This window comes from Manacus candei, unplaced genomic scaffold, assembly GCF_025592945.1.
Source record: "Manacus candei isolate 608988 ecotype Guabito, Panama unplaced genomic scaffold, ASM2559294v1 h1tg000049l, whole genome shotgun sequence".
In the NCBI taxonomy this organism is placed as follows: domain Eukaryota; kingdom Metazoa; phylum Chordata; class Aves; order Passeriformes; family Pipridae; genus Manacus; species Manacus candei.
The window spans coordinates 9,850,874-9,870,300 of record NW_026138097.1 but is presented as its reverse complement, the minus strand read 5'-3'; the positions used below and the strand labels follow the sequence as shown (position 1 = coordinate 9,870,300).

The 19,427-nt window shown below is 37.7% G+C and overlaps 1 protein-coding gene across 1 annotated transcript in view; it reads left to right on the top strand.

Moving 5' to 3' along the window:
- Positions 1-19,427, top strand: part of CDKAL1 (CDK5 regulatory subunit associated protein 1 like 1) — a 406,851-nt gene that overhangs the window by 241,919 nt on the left and 145,505 nt on the right. Inside the window, exon 10 of the mRNA XM_051799198.1 lies at positions 6,601-6,767. Within this exon, the coding sequence (XP_051655158.1) occupies positions 6,601-6,767 (167 nt within the window). The remainder of the gene's footprint in view (positions 1-6,600; positions 6,768-19,427) is intronic.

The following is a 19,427-nucleotide window of genomic DNA, read 5'->3' as shown; positions in this document are numbered from 1 at the left end:
GCAAAACACAGCTCTAGTCTCTGTAACTGCAGAATGACATCCAGAAGTAATAGAAATAATCCTGCAATGAGAGGCATCCAAGTGCACCAAGTGTGCTGGCTGATGTCATTATGGGGCTGTTCTCTCTCATCATTCAAAAGACGTGACAACCAGGGGAGATTCTTGGTGACTGGAAGAAGGGGAATGTCACCCTGCCCTTCAGGAAGAGCAAGAAGTAAGATCTAGGGAACTACAGGGCAACTGAACCTCACTCTCTGTGGAACAAACCCTCCTAGAAGTCACCTCTAGGCACAGGAAGGACAAGAGGGTCCTTGGGAACAGCTGGCATAGATTTACCAACTGCAAATCCTGTGACTGTCCCGAGTGACTTTTCTGATGGGACATCTGGCATTGTAGCGGAGAGGAAAACAGTGGAGTTTTGGTGTTTTGGGGTGGGTTGGTTTTGTGGTATTTTTGGGGTTTTCTTTGGGGGGAAGTTTAGTGGGTTGTTTGGTTGGTTTGTGGTTTGGTGTTTTTTTGTCATTGGGGTTTGCAGTGGAGTTGAGGTTTTTTTGTTTTCTTCTGGGGTTTTCTGTTTTGGTTATTTTTAGTGTGGTTTGTTTTGGTTTGTTTACTTTGAATTTAGCTATGACTTCAGCATAGTCTCCCACAATATTCTTAGATCGGTGAGATGTGGATGGGATAAGTGGATGGTAAGGTGGCTGAAGGAATTGGTTGGACTGTCAGGCTCCCAGGGTAGTGATCCAAGGTATAAAGTGTAGCTGGTGGATACTAATGGTGCTCTGCAGGGATTGATACTGGAGCCAGTATTTCCTGTCTCTATTATTAAGGTGGACAGTGAGATAGGGTGCATTTTGAGGAATCTGGGAGATGATACCCAAATTAGGGGAGTACTTGACTGTCTGGAGGGTATGGCTATTATTGCAAAGGACCTTAACTGCCTGGAGAAATGGACTGACTGTAAACTTCATAAAGTTCAACAAAGTCAAGTAAAATGTCCCGAATCTAGGATGAAGTAACACCATGCTGCACTGTGGATATGAAGAGCTGACCATCTGGGAAGCAGCTTTGCAGACTTTGGAGTTCCACTGGGCGAACTGGTGAACATGAGTCAGCAGTGGAACCCCTGAGCACTTATAAGCTTTGCCCTAGATGCTGTTATCCGGAATACAACCGCAGGCCCTGGGGACTGACTAGTGCCTTGTACTTGGCAGTTATGAGATCTCACAGAGAGAGTGCTCTGTCCAGTGTTGGACGCCCCAGGACAAAGCTGCTGACATATTGCAGCAGTTCAGAAGAGGGACACTGAAATGATTAGGTGGATGGAGCACATAGCACACAAGAAACGCATTTGTGGAGCCTTTGAAAAGAAAGCTAAGAGGAGATTTTATTGCTGTTTATGACTGCCTAATGGGAGGGTATGGAGAAGGCAGAGCCAGACTGTCTTGTAGTCAGACAGGTCTTGCAGAGATAGGATGAGAGGTAACAGGACAAGTTGGAACACAGGAAATTGCAATTAGGTGGAAATAAAAATATTTTACCCGTAGGGTTGTCAAATATTGGAACAGATTACCCAAAGTGGCTGTGGTATTTCTGTCCTTGGAAATATTCACAATGCAACTGCAGAAGGGCCTGAGCAATCTCATCTAATTGGACCTGATTTGAACAGGAGATTGGATTAGATGACCCCCAGAGGTTTTTTGCAACCTAAGCTATTCTGCGATCCAGTGAAAAGAAATTCTCACTGTGTGTACAGAATTGTCTTTCCTGATGACCACATAAAGTGGAATTTTTTCAGGCTTTTAGATTAAGTCACTCTGTGTAGTGGGTCCTTATGTAATACTAATCAATGCTTCAGATCAATTTATGTTATTAAAGAGGTACTTTAAAATTCTTGATTATGAGTCTAATAGCAAAAATTCAGAGAAATATTTTTCTGGTCCTCATTTTGAAGTGCACCAATTCTGAACAGCCTTTCCTGACCGCTCAACCAGCCGTTGCTTCCTCCTGTGATGTGAAGGGTTGGTTAGGCCAGCCTTCATTTTGCTAAACTTTCTCTTTTAATGGGAGTTTTGGGATCTAGTAGTTTCTCCAAGCATTGCATTCCAGTAGGTCAGCCCACATTTGTAATGTCATTCAGATCTTGTTTTCCTGTTTGTGGCAAGCATTAAGAAAACAGGAGTGCATAATCATTTTTCATGTCCTTAAGACTGTCCAAAAGGATGAAAAGATAGATCTTTTGAAAAGAGGAAATATTTTTTGACATAATAAAGATCCTCTAGAAATTCAGGCTTGACAGCTTGCGTCTTTCACCGGCTCTGTACCTAGATCTGTATTTTTTTCTTCAGTCTGCTTCTTTTGTCATCTGCTTGACAGATATCCTGTAGTTTCCAATTGTGACAGTTAGGTGTGAGTTACTTCCTGAGTAACTGGGGTGAGTTTGTACAGGATTGTGTCTAACTCCATTCTCTCTCTCCTCTAGAAGCCCTGTATATATACAGATCAAATGAGGGTTTCTTGATGAACTGGAAATGAATCCTTCTAAACCTTTATTAGCATCAGTGAGTTGCTCCCTTGATTTTCTCTTTCAGTAGGTTTCTGCAATGAGATGCTTCAGTGCTGATCTGTGTGGTTGAACTGGCTGTCTTAAGAGGAGAATCTTACATGGTGAATCAATGCTTGCAGAGTACTTCAGAATTATAGGAGGAACTTGATTCCTCCAAATCTCAGTTTCTGTTTAAATTTGCATTATATTCAGGTTGATACAGTGATATGCTTTGTGCACAGATGCCTTCACAATTTCCCAGTTAAGGCACTCATTCAGCGAAGTAATCTAGCACATGTACTGCATCAAGTATGTAAGTAGTAACTGTAAAATCCACACTGAGTAAAGAAAGGGAAACTCAGATAATTGAAGGCAAAATAAATTAATGTGGGCTAAGCCCATTCTGAACAATGAGCATGTTTCAAAAGAGTTTTTTTTCCCAAGCCTTTTTCTCTGTCTTTGGCTATGATTTTTTTTAATAATTTTTTTTAATAATTCTAAGGGTGTCAGATTCTAATGGTCGGATTGATTGTCCTCAAGCCTGCAAGCAGTTTTTGACAAACACTGAAGTCAGGCCTCCCCTTGGCAGATGGTCTATAAGATTTCTGTGGTGCAGTGGGGGAGGTATTTCTGGGGTCTGTACAGCACTGCAGGCTGCCATAAGAATTCAGTGTTCGAGAAGGAATTGCAAGGAGGTCAGGCAGTTATTGATAAGCATATGTGGGCTACTGAGAAGGTCAGATTCAGGGGCCTCCCACTGAGGCAGCCTGCAGAGCATTGTGCTGTTGGAAAAGCCACTCCTCTTCTCATTAGAAACTCTGCCAGGAAAGAAGAGAATGAAGGGAAGGAGAAATAAAAAAGAAGGGGCTTTGGGTATTGAATGTAATTTGTACAAAGGTACAGCAGGCTAACAAATAGGAGAATTTCACTGGGATAAGTGTCCAATATTTTAACATCTTCAGGTGGTTTTGTAGATTGAAGTAAATTAATTTTTCAGATGGAGTAGGTTTCACTTCAGTTTAAAGGATGTTTGGTACCACTGAAAAGAGTGTTTACAATAGTGACATGAAGATAAAGCAAAATAAAAATGCTGGAAGTTTTTTATTAGAGAAACTATTTATTTCAAGTGGTCTCTGAAACAGATATGCACGTATCTCATAAAAGTGATAACTGTAGGATTTATCTTCTTTATGACAAGGATTGTTTACCCCATATAAGTGAAGTTAAAACCCATGTCAGATAATTGCTATGAATATTCTTTATATAGAGAATTGGAGAAGAAATAGGCTCAGAACTTCCTTCAGTTCCTTGGAACCTATTATTTTTCCAGCATTTTTCATTCTCAGTCACCTCTGATTACAGCTGAGCAGAGATCAGAAGCCAACTATTGAGGTTTCTCTTTTGTGCTGGGTAGTGATGGCAGGGTGAGAAATAAACTACGAGCTGTGACCAAAGGCAGACTTGTAATTATTTGGCTATAATGATAATTGGCCTTAATACTGTAACAAATGCTCTGAGTTTGCACATCTGAACTCTGCCGTTTGGATCAATTTTCTTGTTTACAAAATCAGCTTGCCTTTGTTAGCACCAAAATTACCCAGTAACAGAATGGTGAATGATCGAGTGAGGTTCGCTGCAAAAGAAAGGAAAAGAATTCTGCCTAGGGCTGAAGTTTGGAGGGCAACAGGGAGAAGTGAAAATAGGAATTATTGGAATTATTGGTTGACTTCATTAATGCTGGTTGAGAGGTCTGTTATTTTCTCCTCTTACCTGGTGTAAGTTTAGACTCCTAAACTGAGATGCAAAGGACTAGAATAAACAGCCTAAAAACAGTTGACACAAAACCTCTGTCACACACAGTTTTGCATGAATTTGGTTTACATTGCTTGTAAAGACTTATCACTCACAGCACCTTTCAGTATTTGAAGATCCATTTTGTCAACCTGGAATTGGGACATGAACATTCTCCTAAAATACAGGTGTCCTTTCTCCTCCCTGCCGTCCCCCACATTAAGATTACGTCCTTGGCTCTCTCAGCATGAATTATTCCCATTGCTTGTTGTTCAACACCCTGATCGGAGAGCAGATGAGACATTTATTCCTGTTGTTGCTGATTTACTATTACAGCTGCTTCCTCTTCTTGTGATTTAATTTGAAGTTTCAGCCCACCAGGGGGCTAATGGTCCCCACCTATGCAGCTTTAAAAGCTCGCTGTTGTTTTCCACCGGAATGTTATTTCCATTCCTAGCCAGTGATTTATTATTTTTTCCTCAGTGTTCGTCTGGTAACTGTGAGGCAGTATTCCATTAGCCATTTTCATGTGGGGAAAAAAAAAAAAAAGAAAATCCAAACCCCTACAACTCCTTAGGTTGAAAGCTTACAAATGAGAATTACTCTGTGACAGTAGAGACTCAGCAAATAAATAACAGTTTTGCAGTGCAGACTGAAGACTCAAAACTAAACCAAATGTAACAGGACCTTAGCAATCATTTAGATCCTTTACACTTCTTTACAAGTCATTTTTTTTTCCATTTCAGGAAAGTGTAGGGCAGGCAGCAAACCCTAGAGTATGTGCAGTAGAATCCACTGTGTGATTGTGTACTGCTAGTAGATTCTGCATGGGGAGCTCAGTTTGAGAGGAACTACAAAGTTATGATTGCAACTGGACAACCAAGGAGAAGTTAGTACTTCAGGAATGCTTTATACCAGACCTCTTACAAGATCAGAATTACACATCTCTCTTACTGACTAATTCATGAAGCTAAACTTAAAAAGTGATGAGTTTTTTGATTCTAAATAATAAGTGACCTTGAAAACCTTTCTGTACAAACAGGAATAACTTTGATGTTTAGCAAAGCTTGTTCTCTGCCTTTATTGTTACAGAGTGAGTTTAAGAGTAGCAGTCTTGAGTTTGCATTTTGTAAAACATCTGGTTTTCTATGTTTATTACATTTTATGTGACTAAAGTCTATGTACATGTTTATGTTTTCCTCATCTTAAGTATATATTTGTAGCATAAACATATACATTTTATGATACATTCTCTGCTGGTCTAAAGAATTCTTTGATGAATTACGCACCTTCTGGTGTTTGGATGTGTCCTTTACCAGTTCATCAGTCGTTTTAGAAATCGAACTCTTCACTGAGTTAATGGTATCTTATCTGGCTAGGAATCACAGGTGTATTCCTCACAGACATCCTGTTTTCGATGGCTTGTTTCTTGCTCTGGGGTGATAAGGAAAGGGGAGAGGGGTTGCAATGCAAAAAGGATGAAAGCGGCGCAGACCAGTAGAATTGGCTGCATGAAACCTTATTCCTTTCAACTATTATTAAAGGGTGGTACAATCTTTCCCCTCTTTGAGTAGGAGGATATTATTACCACATATCAGTGTTCAAGGTTGCTATTTACAATATAAATCAAATATACTGCTTCCAGAGGCTCTGACTGATGGAGAAAAAAAAGCATTAACTGCCAGGAAGCAGGTTTTCCTGTACTATCATTCAGTGGTCACTAACCTTTTCAATACAACCTTGATATTGCATTGCTAATTGTATAATTTAAAGAATACAAGTTTTTAATATTTATTCTAGGAGGAACGTTAATCACAGTGCTTTAGAGCTGCATTTGCTTATTGGAAGCTTACCAGTTAATAAGCTAACTGCTAGTAATAACCATTAATGCAAACCCTACTTGAGTAATGTCACTTGTGGTGTTTAATGAATTAAGCTCAAAAAATAGAATAGAGTACTAAACTTGACTGACTTGCTGTAGAGGCAGCACAGAATTAGTCATTGGCTGTGAATGTTAATCACTCCACAGCAATGATAATTTACAGCATTGTTGTAGCACTCTTGTGCTCATAAAATGAACTTAATAACCCACTGCTACCCATGGGATAAGCCTTCCTTCTCCTTCCCTCCCCCTTGCAATTGAATATCCAGTCTGGCTGCATAATAGCCTTGTGAAATACTGCATTTAAAAGAGTGAGCAGCTGTATGATAAAATAAACAGCTCTAAAACAGATTTGTTAATTATCTCTTTCTTTTATTCGCAGAGGGTGTTTGTGAGATATGGCTGACCAGTGAAGACACAGGGGCTTATGGCAGAGACATTGGCACAGACCTCCCCACCCTTCTGTGGAAGCTGGTTGAAGTTATTCCTGAGGGAGCTATGCTGAGGCTTGGCATGACAAACCCTCCCTATATTTTAGAGCATCTGGAGGTAAGGAAGAAAAGAGAATCATTTATGTGCCGACATAGACATTCATTGAGTGGGTCAGCATGGAACCTTGTGTGCAGTGTGTTTCATTTTAAGCGGTAGCTCAAAAAAATTATAGACTTCACAGAAATTTATAGAGTTAGACTAACAGTGTTAAGCCATTTGCCTGACACAGCAAGTTACTGAAATAATAAGATACTCAAATGATTTTGGAATCATAATTTTACTGAGATCTCTGACGTGTAGGACCTTATTGTAGTGATGTTCATTTTTGTGTATGACTAGTGTTTCCAATAACTAAAGGAAATGTCATTAGGAGGTGATAGACTCTGCGATTGAATTTGCCTTCCTGCTACAGCTCAGGCAAATATTTCCAGAAACACTATATGCTGGTCTCTCTCAATGGTGTATTCATTATCCTGTTTCACATGTTATTTTTAGAGTCTGTAGACTTAATGATAAGAAATAGAAATCTAAGTGTATAACTGTATTTAAAAAAAAATGTAACAAAGTAGTTCAATGAGATTAGAAGCTACAGAGTGTACAAGAGTGTGAATTTGAAAGAGTATCCTGTGCATAGAGAGGAGGAAATGAGAGTTTCTTCTCAAAGTTGGGTTGGTTTTGTTGGATTCTGTCACCAGATGAATTTATTGAAATTCCTAGGAACTGTTCACAGAATGAACCCAATTTTAAAGTGACGAAAAAAGCAGGGAAGGATGTAGTTTAAGGTAAATTTTGTAACCATGTGCATCAGCAATACCCAGATAAATAGCTGGTGTCCATGCTGCTTTGCCAGAGATATTATAGCATTAATAGTTGCACTTGTGTTTCCTTAAGGTGTCAAGGACAGTATTTTCTCACCAGAGTGCTGTAACTGTACCTTTCCCTAATGCTGAAGCATGTGGACTAGGAAAATCTCATCTTGATAGGAATAAGCAGGTTTTCACTTCTCCAGCTACAGAACACAAAATGCAGAAAATTGCAAGAAACTTCCTGTCTTATTTTATTCTTTGGTTTAACATACGCTTCACTAAGAGTCTTAACAGCACACCTGATAGAAGCCTTTAGGAAGTGGTGTGGTTGTTTGTGAGAGCTTTGTGTTGTGTTTCAGACTCTGATATCTGTCTCAAGTTTTTCTTCTTTTTATTTTAACGTTTTTCAGCATCTTGTACAAAAGCAAATCAAGCTTTTAGTTAGTGTCTTTGCTTAAATTTTTTATTTGCGTTATTTAATGGTTTGGCATAGACTACTGCTTTTGTCACTGCTGGTCATCATATGGGTACTTTTAGAAACTTAAAAAAAAAAAAAAAGAAAAATTAGCTGCTGTAAATAGCAAACTGCTCTGCCCAGGTAAGAGGCACTGTAGTAGTCTTAATTTGATATAATATGAGAAAAGTAGAAAGAATATTGCTTTGCTTCAATCAGTAGCCAACATAGTAAGTGTGAGCTTTCTGTTCACAAGTCTGTAAATTTATGATCTCTGTTCTTCCTGTTTCTAAATTTTCTAGAAAGTGCTATAGGTAGGACTTTTATCTGACTCATATTTAGGAAAAATACTCTCATTTCTTTAAAAATGGATCTTTAGGTGTCATGGCAAAGTAAGAGGAATTCATGAGAGCCTATTGAAAATGAGTGTCTTGAATGTCGCTGTGCAGACCATGCTTTATGTGTGCACCAGCCTTATTGTATAATGACAACATCTGCTGTTGCTTGTCATCTTCAGTGTTCCATACAATTTCCAGTTTATATGATTTTTTTTAAAGGATTATTTAATCACAGTTCTGTGTTTCACGTGTGACTAAGAATTTCTGAGCTTGAAATTTGGTGACATAATTTTGATGATTTGACAAACTAAATTTGTAAAAAAAAATTTACCTTCTGCATTTTTATCTTATCTCCTCTTCTAAGCTCACCAGACTTGTCTTTGAAGGATCACTGGGCAGTGTTAGCAGTCTTCTGTATACATTTTCACTAAACAAAATAAACTTTTTATGGGGAATGTGCTTTTAATTTTTCAGTTGAGGAAAGGGTAAAAGTATAATTTGTTAAAAAAAACCCAAATTAAATGAGAAAGTGATTAACCTTTGTGTCAGTTGATGAAGATAAAATCCAGATGTAGATCTGTTATCTCTTAAGAAAGGTATGAAGTTGGGTTATTTGCTGCAAACATCTTTCATTAATTGTTTTAAAAGGTGCTGCATTTTAATAATTTATTTTGTTAGGATGTTGTTTGGCTTTCTGTGAAAAAATTTTACATTGGAAAATGTACTAATCTTGTGTCACTTTTTATATACAATGAAAAGGACCAAGTTATTCCAGTCATGTATTGTTTTTAAAAATCAGAAATTTTCAGCAATACAGCTTGCATACAACTGAACATATGCAACTGCTAGGCAAGAGTTTATTTCACTTTAGAAATTAACATGTCTGATATGTAGAATAGAGCAACAGTAGTCATGTAAAAGTATAAATTAATTTTAAGATCTAGACAGAGCTTCCCTGGAGACTCAGTCTAAAAGCAATTATTTTGATTCATTTACACTTTTCCCATATTTATTGGAGCTTACCTGCAGGTAAAAGGTTTGGCCAGTTTTATGTCTGTCTTATTCTTCTAACCTCCAAAGCTAGTAACAAAGTTTATTAACATATATTTGTTTTCTCCAGTTACACTCATTTGTAAGTTAAATGTTTTAAAATATGTGTTTCCAGAGATGATGCTATGTATATTTTTTTCAATACTGATCTGTAGTAATACATGGACTCTTCTATCATTGGAACTTGTTAGCTACTTAAATATGAGTTTTTTAAACAATTTACAAAAATCTGTTTTCCTTCCAGTTGTTGTATATTTTAGTGACTCATCATTCAAAGCATCAGGTCATTGGCTTGATTATGTCCTTGGAATTCACAGGTTTATTTTACTCTTTGCTGGAGCGTCTACACCTTTCAGTTTTCAGGATGTGAGGAGATTGGAGATAAAAAGAACAGGGGTGCGCAGATTAGTGTGGTGAGTTGTTGATGGCACAGATGCAGCAGAAGGAAAGAATTCCCTGGACAACGTTGCAGCAATGCTAATGTCCTCAGTGAATGAGGAAAACATTGCACTTACGGATAATGTGATTGAACAGAGTCAGTTTAAGATTTCATATGATTTAAAATACTGAGCATACCTGGTGCCTTCAGGTGCTGCTGTCAGGTAAATGTCATCCTGTACTTAAAGATGGTTGTTGTTTCAGGGGGTGCTGTTAATCTCTTGAAAATCCTCAATCTGCTTGTGTTGTATGGTCTCACAATTTAGTACTTTAGTTTTTTATTCAGTAAATATGGGGGTAATAGTGCCGTGTTGAGCATGACCGGTCTTGGGATGAGAAGCAACCATATGTTTTCAAACTGTAAATTCTGCATTCAGTTAGGCCTTTTTATTTGTAAAGAAAGAAATATTTGGAACCATACAGTCTTTTACAGTCATGCAAAATATTAAACACCTTTTGATATGCTGCACACTGAGCTGAGTCATTACAAAAAGAGCCTTTATCACAACTATTCAGGGTGTAAAAATACTAAATATTTTATCTGCTATTTTCTTCAGCTGCAGATGATGTCTGTGCTTACTTTAGTGAGTAGTATGAAGTAGCAAAATCAGATCAGGAAATCACGGAATTTGGTAGTGAAACCACTATATTTAGGTTTACCTGCATTTTGGAGTCCTTACTTCAAAATCAGTCTAATGCTGTTAGTCAGACTTTCCCACTACCTATGATCCAAAGCTGTTTCAAAGACAGACCATTGATTTGAAGCCCTCTGTTCCCACCAACGGAATACACTCACTGTGAACCTGGAGTATGGCTACTGATTTCCTTGGATGTGAATTTAGTTTACCCACTACAAGGTCACCCTGCAGACTGAACAAACCAATGGCCATAAAGGGAGCATGGGAAATTGCACTTTAAAGTTTCACTGCTGCTTTCAACAGGCAATGAATGTGAACGCAGCCGATCCTTGTAGGACTTCTCCCACATGAGGTTTGTTGGTATGACAGAGAGGGTTATTTGGTGTGTTTGAAGAAACTGAAGGACTGGAGACCTCAACATTTGTTTCTCTTGATCGTAGTACTAAGACTGAGAAAAAAGTTGGAGCTTGTGGTTTACCTGCAGAGGACATTTTCAGTTTTCCTCTTGGAGAAAATCTGACTGAGCAATGGAGGTAGAATTGCGGTTTTCCAAAGTGCTCTTTCGTAGTCTTAGAGTCTCTTTGAATGTATACATAATGAAGCATGTTGCTTGCTTATTTGAAGTTTGGTCTCAAACTGAGATTTTGCGATATGTGCAGTGGGAGATATGTCCAGTGTCAGTCCTCTCTTAATATGTAGATGCAACACGACATCGAGAAAAACTTGGAATTTTATCTACATGGCAGAAAATTTTAGTAAACAGACATGAACTATGGTCAGGGAAAAATAATTTAGCTCAGATTTTATTTTTTTTTCTAAATTTTATATGATGTTAAAGGTGAAGGAGAAGGTTAGTGTTAGAGTCCATTTTACAGTCTTAGCAAAACCTAAAAGGAATGCATGTGCGTGTGGTTACCTTGTGTACTCTTGCCCATATGTCTTTGCACAGAGCTACTGCTCTAATTACACACACTGCCAGATGGCAAAGATTTTATCATGGTATAGTATCAACATGTAGCAGAAGTACGTAAGGAATACACCCTGCTTTAGAAGTAACCTCCAGGCAGTTTTTCTACAATCCTGTTACAAAGCTGTTCGCTAGTGCTCCAGTGAGATGGTGTTTAACATCCACTTGCAGTGACTGATGGAGCGGGAGGGTTGGAAAAAGTCCATTAAAACAGTGGCAGGAGATAAACGATGAAAGGGAGTTAGTCTGAAAAGTAAGAAATAAGGCCAAACATATAGCAACTTGAAATTAATTAATGTTTGTGGCATAGTGTTAGATACCAATTTTTGCCCTGATTATATTTCACTTTTCCATAACTGAATTTTCTTTTTAAGTAACTGGGGCTCTGTCCAAATCACAAGGGAATATAGATCATCCAGACTCTAAAAAGGCAGGGCTCGCGTCTCAGCCTCAGTTTACCTCTCTTGCAGATTTAAGTCTAACTGTACTTCCAGAGTTGTCTGGGATTTTAGTATGGCACTTTCTGTGAGTGATGGGATGCTTCCAAATCTGTATAAAGGAGGCAGTTCACACCTGCCATTCCCGTAAGTGCTTAATTTCACATGACTAGATGAGTAGTCATCTTTGTCACCTGTCAAAATGAGTCTGTCTCAAACCATACTATATGCCATCTGTGGGCTTTATCTCCGTTATTAATTCAGGACATTTGAGTGGTACACCAGCCATTGAGATGGAGTCTGGATGGCAGCAGTGTCTTTAAATGCATAAGGTGTGCCAAGTGTACCACGAGTTGCAATAGTATTTCTTTGCTCTTTTGCTTTGATTTTTCATGTCAGCTCAGTGTTCATGTTCCGTACCCTCATTGAAGCTGATACCCTACAGATGGCTCCCTCAAACGTGCCCTGACACAGCACATAGAAATGTATTACACTGAAATAACTAATTCACTTTTCTTTTTTTCTATATTGTCCTTTTTTCCTCTGAGTGCACCAAGCATTTCTGAGCATTGTGCATAAGCAAGTTTTGAATAACCTAGAGTGTAAGCTGATTTGAACTGCATTTAAAAAGGGAATAATATGCACACATTTCTCAATGCTAAATAAAAGGGCAGTATTATTCAAGAATTAAAAGGCCTTTAGGGTATGTATTTGTTTTGTTTCTAGTGTTATTTTTTGTCATTTTCATAGACTGCTGCTTTTGAAAGTGCCAATTAAAATCTGTTGATTTGACCAGAAAAAATGAAAACTGCAGCATACATTTAAATAAATGAATAGTTAAGCTCTTGACTTCTTATTACTGTGAGTTTTGTAGCGTTTTGTAGTCGATGGACCATGCAACTTTCCCTTGCCATAATTACAAAGTTGTCTCTATGCAAACTGCACTTGTTTTGATAGCAGTGTAATTGAAAGGAATCTCGGATACTAAAGGGAGGAGGACAGGGGCAGTTGCATCTGGACTTCTAAGAAAGAAAATGGGGGGGGAATGAAGGGACATTTACTATTTTCTTTGGTATTATGTTAAGTGCTTATTCGTCCTATGTAAGCTGTGTGTGCATCTTTGCTTACTCTGTGTATTCCTGCTTTTTATTTTTTAGTACTAAAATAATCTGTCTCTCCTGTTCTTCCTCTGATAGTCTTCTTTGTCTTTGGGGTTTTCAAATATAGCACATTTCCTTGCAATTGCTCCTTAAGAGATGGTGTCATGGGAACATGAGCTCACCTCAGAGTGAGTATATTTTTTGATATTATGGGGTTAGGAAGTGGATGAAACTGTGCTGTGCTTTGGGATACGTTTTGTCACACCACTTCCTCTAATCTAGCATTTTAAGATCTCAGACTCAGCAGATCCTAGTGTCTGTAAATGCTTGCTGACATGTTCATTTCCAGCTGGTAGAATATGATTTGGCTTAATAAATGTCAAAATAAGAACCCATTTTACTCTTCCTGAAGGTTTTATGTTGTATTTGTGAATCTTGGGTGCTCTCAAAAATCTTAACAATGTTATTGTGTTGAGAACTTTGATGAACAATAAAGGTTGCCTTCCAGGCAATGTGGAAGGAAGATTTGTGTTACTGGGAACAAAGCTCCTGTTCTTTATAAACACTAGTAGAAAACATTCTTTGAGATAAACAGAGAAAGAACTGGTTTTATTTATGCAAAATTCAGTTTTCCATCAAGATGGAATATTTTATGCATTCATCTATTGCTCTGCTGTATTAAATAATCTGTGAATAAGAATTGGTGTTGCAAAAAGGAGTTAACATTAAGTAGCACACTATTTGACCAGTTAAAGGTGTGCATATTAACTGTACCTTAATTATGATTTGCTCATGTGAATGTTTCTCTTGCTCGTTAGATAGCATAAGAATGAAGAGCATTTAAATGCAGACAGATCCACACTCAATCTTGTGTTGAGTGTCAGGTTGTCTGTCAATTACTTATAATGCTGTCTCATCCTAGCAGTCCTTTGGAGCTGGAGCTTTGGTGAATTACTAGCAGAAAATAAAAGTCACCATTAATTGAGCAATATGTTCACAGAATGGGTAATGCATATATGGGACACTGCATTTGTGCTCAGTAAAGCGGGAATTTTATCAGTTGCCATGTTCTTCAAGGCATTGAGGTAGAAGCTATTATCAAATATATAGTTTGCATAACAAGCTATGCCATTTTCTTTTAATATTTCTGCCTTCATTGTTAAACAAATAAGATTTCACTTTCCTAGTTATTTGTATTATAATAAGTAAAGTTCTACCAACTACTCTCCACGCTGTTCCAAAAGCTTCTGTTTAGTTTAGATGCATAAACCCTTTTGTTTTCTTTGATAGATGAGCTGTCACATTTGCTGTGCTTTGCAACATCATCTACATAATCTTCAGTAAGACTGCTTGCTTCGTTAGGCTTTGGCATTTGTTTAAAAAAAGGTTGATCTTTTTTAGGCAATTATTCTTTAAAAATGAGAAGAAGGAAATATAATGCGTTCTAGAAACTTTAATAAAACTGCACAATAATATTGGTTTTGGGTTTCTATACCATTCTGTACCATTAATTGAGGAAAAGACATAAAATTTCTTCTACCCAGTCTTTGAATTCAATTGATTTAGTTGTGTTAAATGTGCAAGGGCTACTGAAGAATGTAAATTCTGTGATAATCAATCTTGTCATTATGGTTTAGAATATTTTTATTCTGTTTTATTATGAAATTTAGGTCAGCTCACAAAAGAAAGTGGTAGTGCTTGCCTTAAGGTTTAAGTTCTGATTAAAATCTTCCACTATTTTTCTTCCACTGGAAACTGCTAAAGCAGATGCTATTTTAGGTGTTCTACTTGCTTTTTTGAAATAGAGAGAAACAAGAGAGAGGCTTCCTGGCACTGCTTTGTCTCAGTACAGCTGAATTCTGTAGGGGTGTGCCATTCATTCTATGACTTCCTTCTGAGCAGGAACCATCAATTCTTTTCTATCCTATGGGATTCTCATGTTTGAGGTGGTGAACAAATGCATAGTGTGGATGAAACTAGCATGTGGATGAGCATTCCACTCATCCAGCTTTCTGAAGACAAAAAGGTAGTGTGACAGTCCTACTCGCCTATTGTGTGTGCCTCTCTATGCTTTAATTAATTTTCAAGATTTTATTAGCATAAAGTATGATTGAGACAGAGAGTTATTTAAAGTAGCAGCGTGTTGTTGCAATAAATCACCTTTTTAGGGAACTTCACAATATGTGTTTCTAATAGATACTGCAAAGAGGAGTATTAATTTACTTCTGGAAAAAAATATTTAATTTGAGGAGTGCTTAATGATGAGAAATTAGAGAGCACCATAGAGAAAATGAAAAAGTGTGTATTTTCTTGCACATCAGAATTAATCATTTCACAAGGAATTAGTATTTGGTTGACTGGCTTTAAGTCATTAAACCATCACTCTAGCCATTAATTAAATGTACATTTTATCTTAAAGCGAATCAATTTATTGAAACTGGACAAACTACACTCTGAAGCTTCACAAAGATCTCTTTAGGATTGTAATGATGGGTGCAGCAGCAACAATAACAGTTCTCATCTTTGAAAGCACTGAACCATTTTACTGCATGTTTCCAGCCACACAACTTCCATCAGTTCCTGTGGGAACTGAAGGTGTGCAATACCTTGCGGAAATTAGTGTGGTATTAATGCTGAATGTGTCACTGAACCAGCTGTGTTTTGATGATGCAGAGACTCAGATGTGCTTGGGCTCAGGGCTCACTACAGACTGAGTAATAAGCAATCTAACCAATGCAGATGCTGATGCTTAACATTTTACCCAATGTAAAGTCAGTCCTACTTTAATATTGGAATCATGTTGTGATAGGGGTATGAACTTTCTTATTATGAAGAGTTTCAGTAACCCGCGTTTAATCTGTACTGGGAGTTACCATTTTTATCAGATAAATGCAAAAAAAGGGTACTCTGCAAGGAGTCTCTTTTTATTCTTGGGTATACCATGTATAATCTTGAAGAGAAATGTATGTACCTGTTAACAAAGTAGGAGAGTTCTTGATGATTTTGTGTTTAAAAATCAGGTGCTGTGTGTTTCCTTGTTTGTACACTGACTCACGAGAAGAGAAGCAACAAACTTCAAGTGAACCTTTGGACTGTGAAATACAGTTATTGTATTGTGATACTATCTGAATATCACTTTTTGTGCAAGAACTTGAGTTAGCCTGTCCTCATTTTTAAAAAAGGAAGATGTGGCAAGCTTTTGAAAGCATATTAGATTTTTTTTTTTTGGTATGGCTTGGTTTCATTTTTGAAAAGATGAGGCTTAGTATGTAGCTATGAGGGAGAAAAAATTGCTTAGCTAACTGTGGTTGTTTGTTTTCTGAGGTTGGAAGCAGCAGAAAGATCCCGCACCTAGGAGAACAGCTGGGAACAGCTAGGGCTGAGCATATGGCTCTCATGGCTAGTTTTCCTATCAGCAAGTCACAGCTTGCAGTCTGGTTTATATCCACTTCTAAGGGTGGCCTGAGCTAATACCAGTTTTCTGTTTGGTAATGTAGAAGGCATTTTTCCCATATGACAAAACAGATTTTTGCCCTCCATCTGGCAACCCAAAGATTTGATTTTGAGTTTCAAATTACATTGGTTAGAATTGCGTGGGCTTCTAACTGCTCCAGTGTGACTTGCCTTTATCCTAATGATAGGATAAAGACCTGAGTATGTCATGTCATATTACATGAGGTAGGGGTTGCCACTAAGCTTGCCCATCATGCAGCTTCATTACATCTCCCCCGTTTCATACACAGATGAGGGAGAGGCGTTGCCTTCCAGCCAGTGTCCTTGGGGAGGTTTGTGGTTATACATCCCACACGTTCTTAAGTTTTTACAGCCCCATTACTCACAGGGGGCTGGGAAGTGGGGGGAGAGTTCCCTGTTCATTAGTTTAAACAGGAGCGTGTTATGGGCTTTCCAGACTCGATCATACTGTGTCATCGTTCCCGTGCCTGCATCACAAGATCACATCTGTTCGTGAGCTGCACTGCAGCAGAGGAATTTATAAAATGGGCCACAACCACTTGATTTTCATCCAGACTGTGCTGGTGGTGGCACCACTCGCCTTCTGAAAAAAAACAGCAGACACCCCTCATGACATATCCCAAACTAACATCTGCCACAAGGGGATGAAGTTTTGAGGGAGTGCCATTTTGTCATGTTTCCATATGGACGAGTGTTTCTTTGGACTTCACTGCTGGCAGAGGACAAAATCCTTTTGCTAGGAAGCAAGTTATTCACATTATCATGACTCAAACACGAGGCAGAATTCAAATACTGGATTTTTGCCTACTTTAAGTATGGGGGAAGAATCACTGACTGAACAGCTTGCTGGTACTGACATGAAGATGCACAGAAACTGATGTTTATTGTCTCTGTGGTTCTCTGTGGTTGCACGTGGTGTCATTACAAAGAGGAGAAGTGATTTTCTGGTTAGGTGGTTAAATTTGTGTACTGTAATTGCTAGGATAAAATATACTGACTAGATAGAAATCATTCTGGTAATGTGCGTTGTGTTCTGATATAATCCAGCTGCTAAAAACTGGAAAAAAAAAATTTCCTATGTGATCAGTATCCTAAAGGATGTTTCACATACATTGTTAGATTCCAAATGTAGATTATTCCTGTGTTTTGTAGAGTCTGGTTTAAACAAATTGTGCTACTCTTTGACCTTTTCATTCCTACACAAAATGTCATTTTTGTGTGCTGTGTCCCTTCGTTCACAGACATATTATCAGATTCTGGGGAAGAGGGAGAAAAGGCAATAAGCTTTTCAGTCATGATGAAAGACAGAAATTTTCTTTCACGGTCATATAATTTCAGAAAGTTTTTCATTTATTGTTTCCAGATGGAAATAAAATTCTGTATTGCATTTTTTCTTCTAACTGAAATATGTCATTATATCTAGTAATGTAAAGCACTTTGTAAAAAAAGAATATATATATTTATAAGTGATGAAATCTAGTATTCTATGTGCAATCTGTGGTATGGACTGCATTAACTAAGTATGACTGTTCAGTGCATAGTAGCTGTAATTTAATCAAACCTATATGGTAAAGAACTTCAGTGTCATTTTAGGTGTAGGGAGGATAAAAGGTAAGACTGGAACAAACTTGCCTTAAAGCTTCAAGTTAAAATATGATATTTATATCTGAACACTGCAAAGTTTGAAAGATTGATTTATCTGGACTTCTGATGTAATCATGCAAAGCTTTTGTTTAGTTCATTATTCTTTTTCCTTCTGAATGCCTCACTCTGAGTTTCTGATTTTAAAAGGTAAATTTAAGACCACCAGTGGTACTTAAAAGTGAAACAGTGGGTCCTGAGGTATTTCTGTCTTGTGTTTGGTTTGTGTTAATAATTTGTGTTCTGCTAATTTCACAAAGTTAATTGTTACAGTCCTCAAGTACCTGCTGGGACATCAGTTAATCAGTAGGACCTTTGATTCAAAGCACATGCAGCATATTTTAGCTTTAGATACAGAAAATAAGAAAAGAACGGAGTTCACAGCAGAGTTGTTTGCAACCTCCTCATCACTAGAAGATCTGAGTATCTAAAACATAGCTGAAACCTTTCAGTGCTGTGGGTGGGATGAAATGTCCCTGCAACACCACCTGCTACATCTCTTTCACAGTTCACAGAATATTCTTAGTTGGAAGTACAAGCAGCTAGATTGTGTTAGGGTTCCCAGATACATAATGTGTGTGTTGTATGTGCATTTCTGATACATAAGACAAGAAATTTACTTTCTGAAGGATGCAAGTTTTTTGATATTGGGGGACTGATGTGCATCTTTTTACACCAAAGTGATGCAGTGGAATAGTCAGTAATGTTTCTGAGCTTACATTTGTGGCTGTCACTGCATACAGGGACCTGTAGTGACAGTTGGAAAGTTCAGTTAATTAATGCCAAGCATTTTGTGTCCCGTTAGTGCAGAACCAAGGGAAATTACTTTAAATGACAACAGTTGTGTTCTTAGTCTTGAAAATTATCTAGAGCAGTGATTGCAGAAGATGTGAGTTTTGTTTTTTTTCACATGGGGGATAACTAGAAGAAGCAGTTCTGATTGGTCTTGTTTAGCTATGGCTGCTGAACACTATCGGTTTAGTTCCTTGTAGAGGAAGTATAAATTCCCTCTTGGCCACATCCCCCTGAAGGAGATCAACTGTGAGACCAGCAGGATTCTGCATGTCACTGTAAGATAAGCAACTAGTGGGTTTGGGATTTGGTGGGGGCATTTTTTTAATCCTCTGGATAGGAAAACACTTTTGAGATTTTTAGAATTTGATTTTCACTCTTCATACTTCACAGCAAAATTTTCATTTTTAGGGTGAAGAAGAGAAATGAAGCCAACCTTTTCATGTAACCAGAGAATTTCCACACTTGTGACTTTAAAAATCAAAACTTTGTGGTAAAACAACGTAGGGTTTTTTTAAATGTGATATTTCTATCCCAAACAGACACAGTGAATTGGTACTTTTTTTTTCTATCAAATTAATT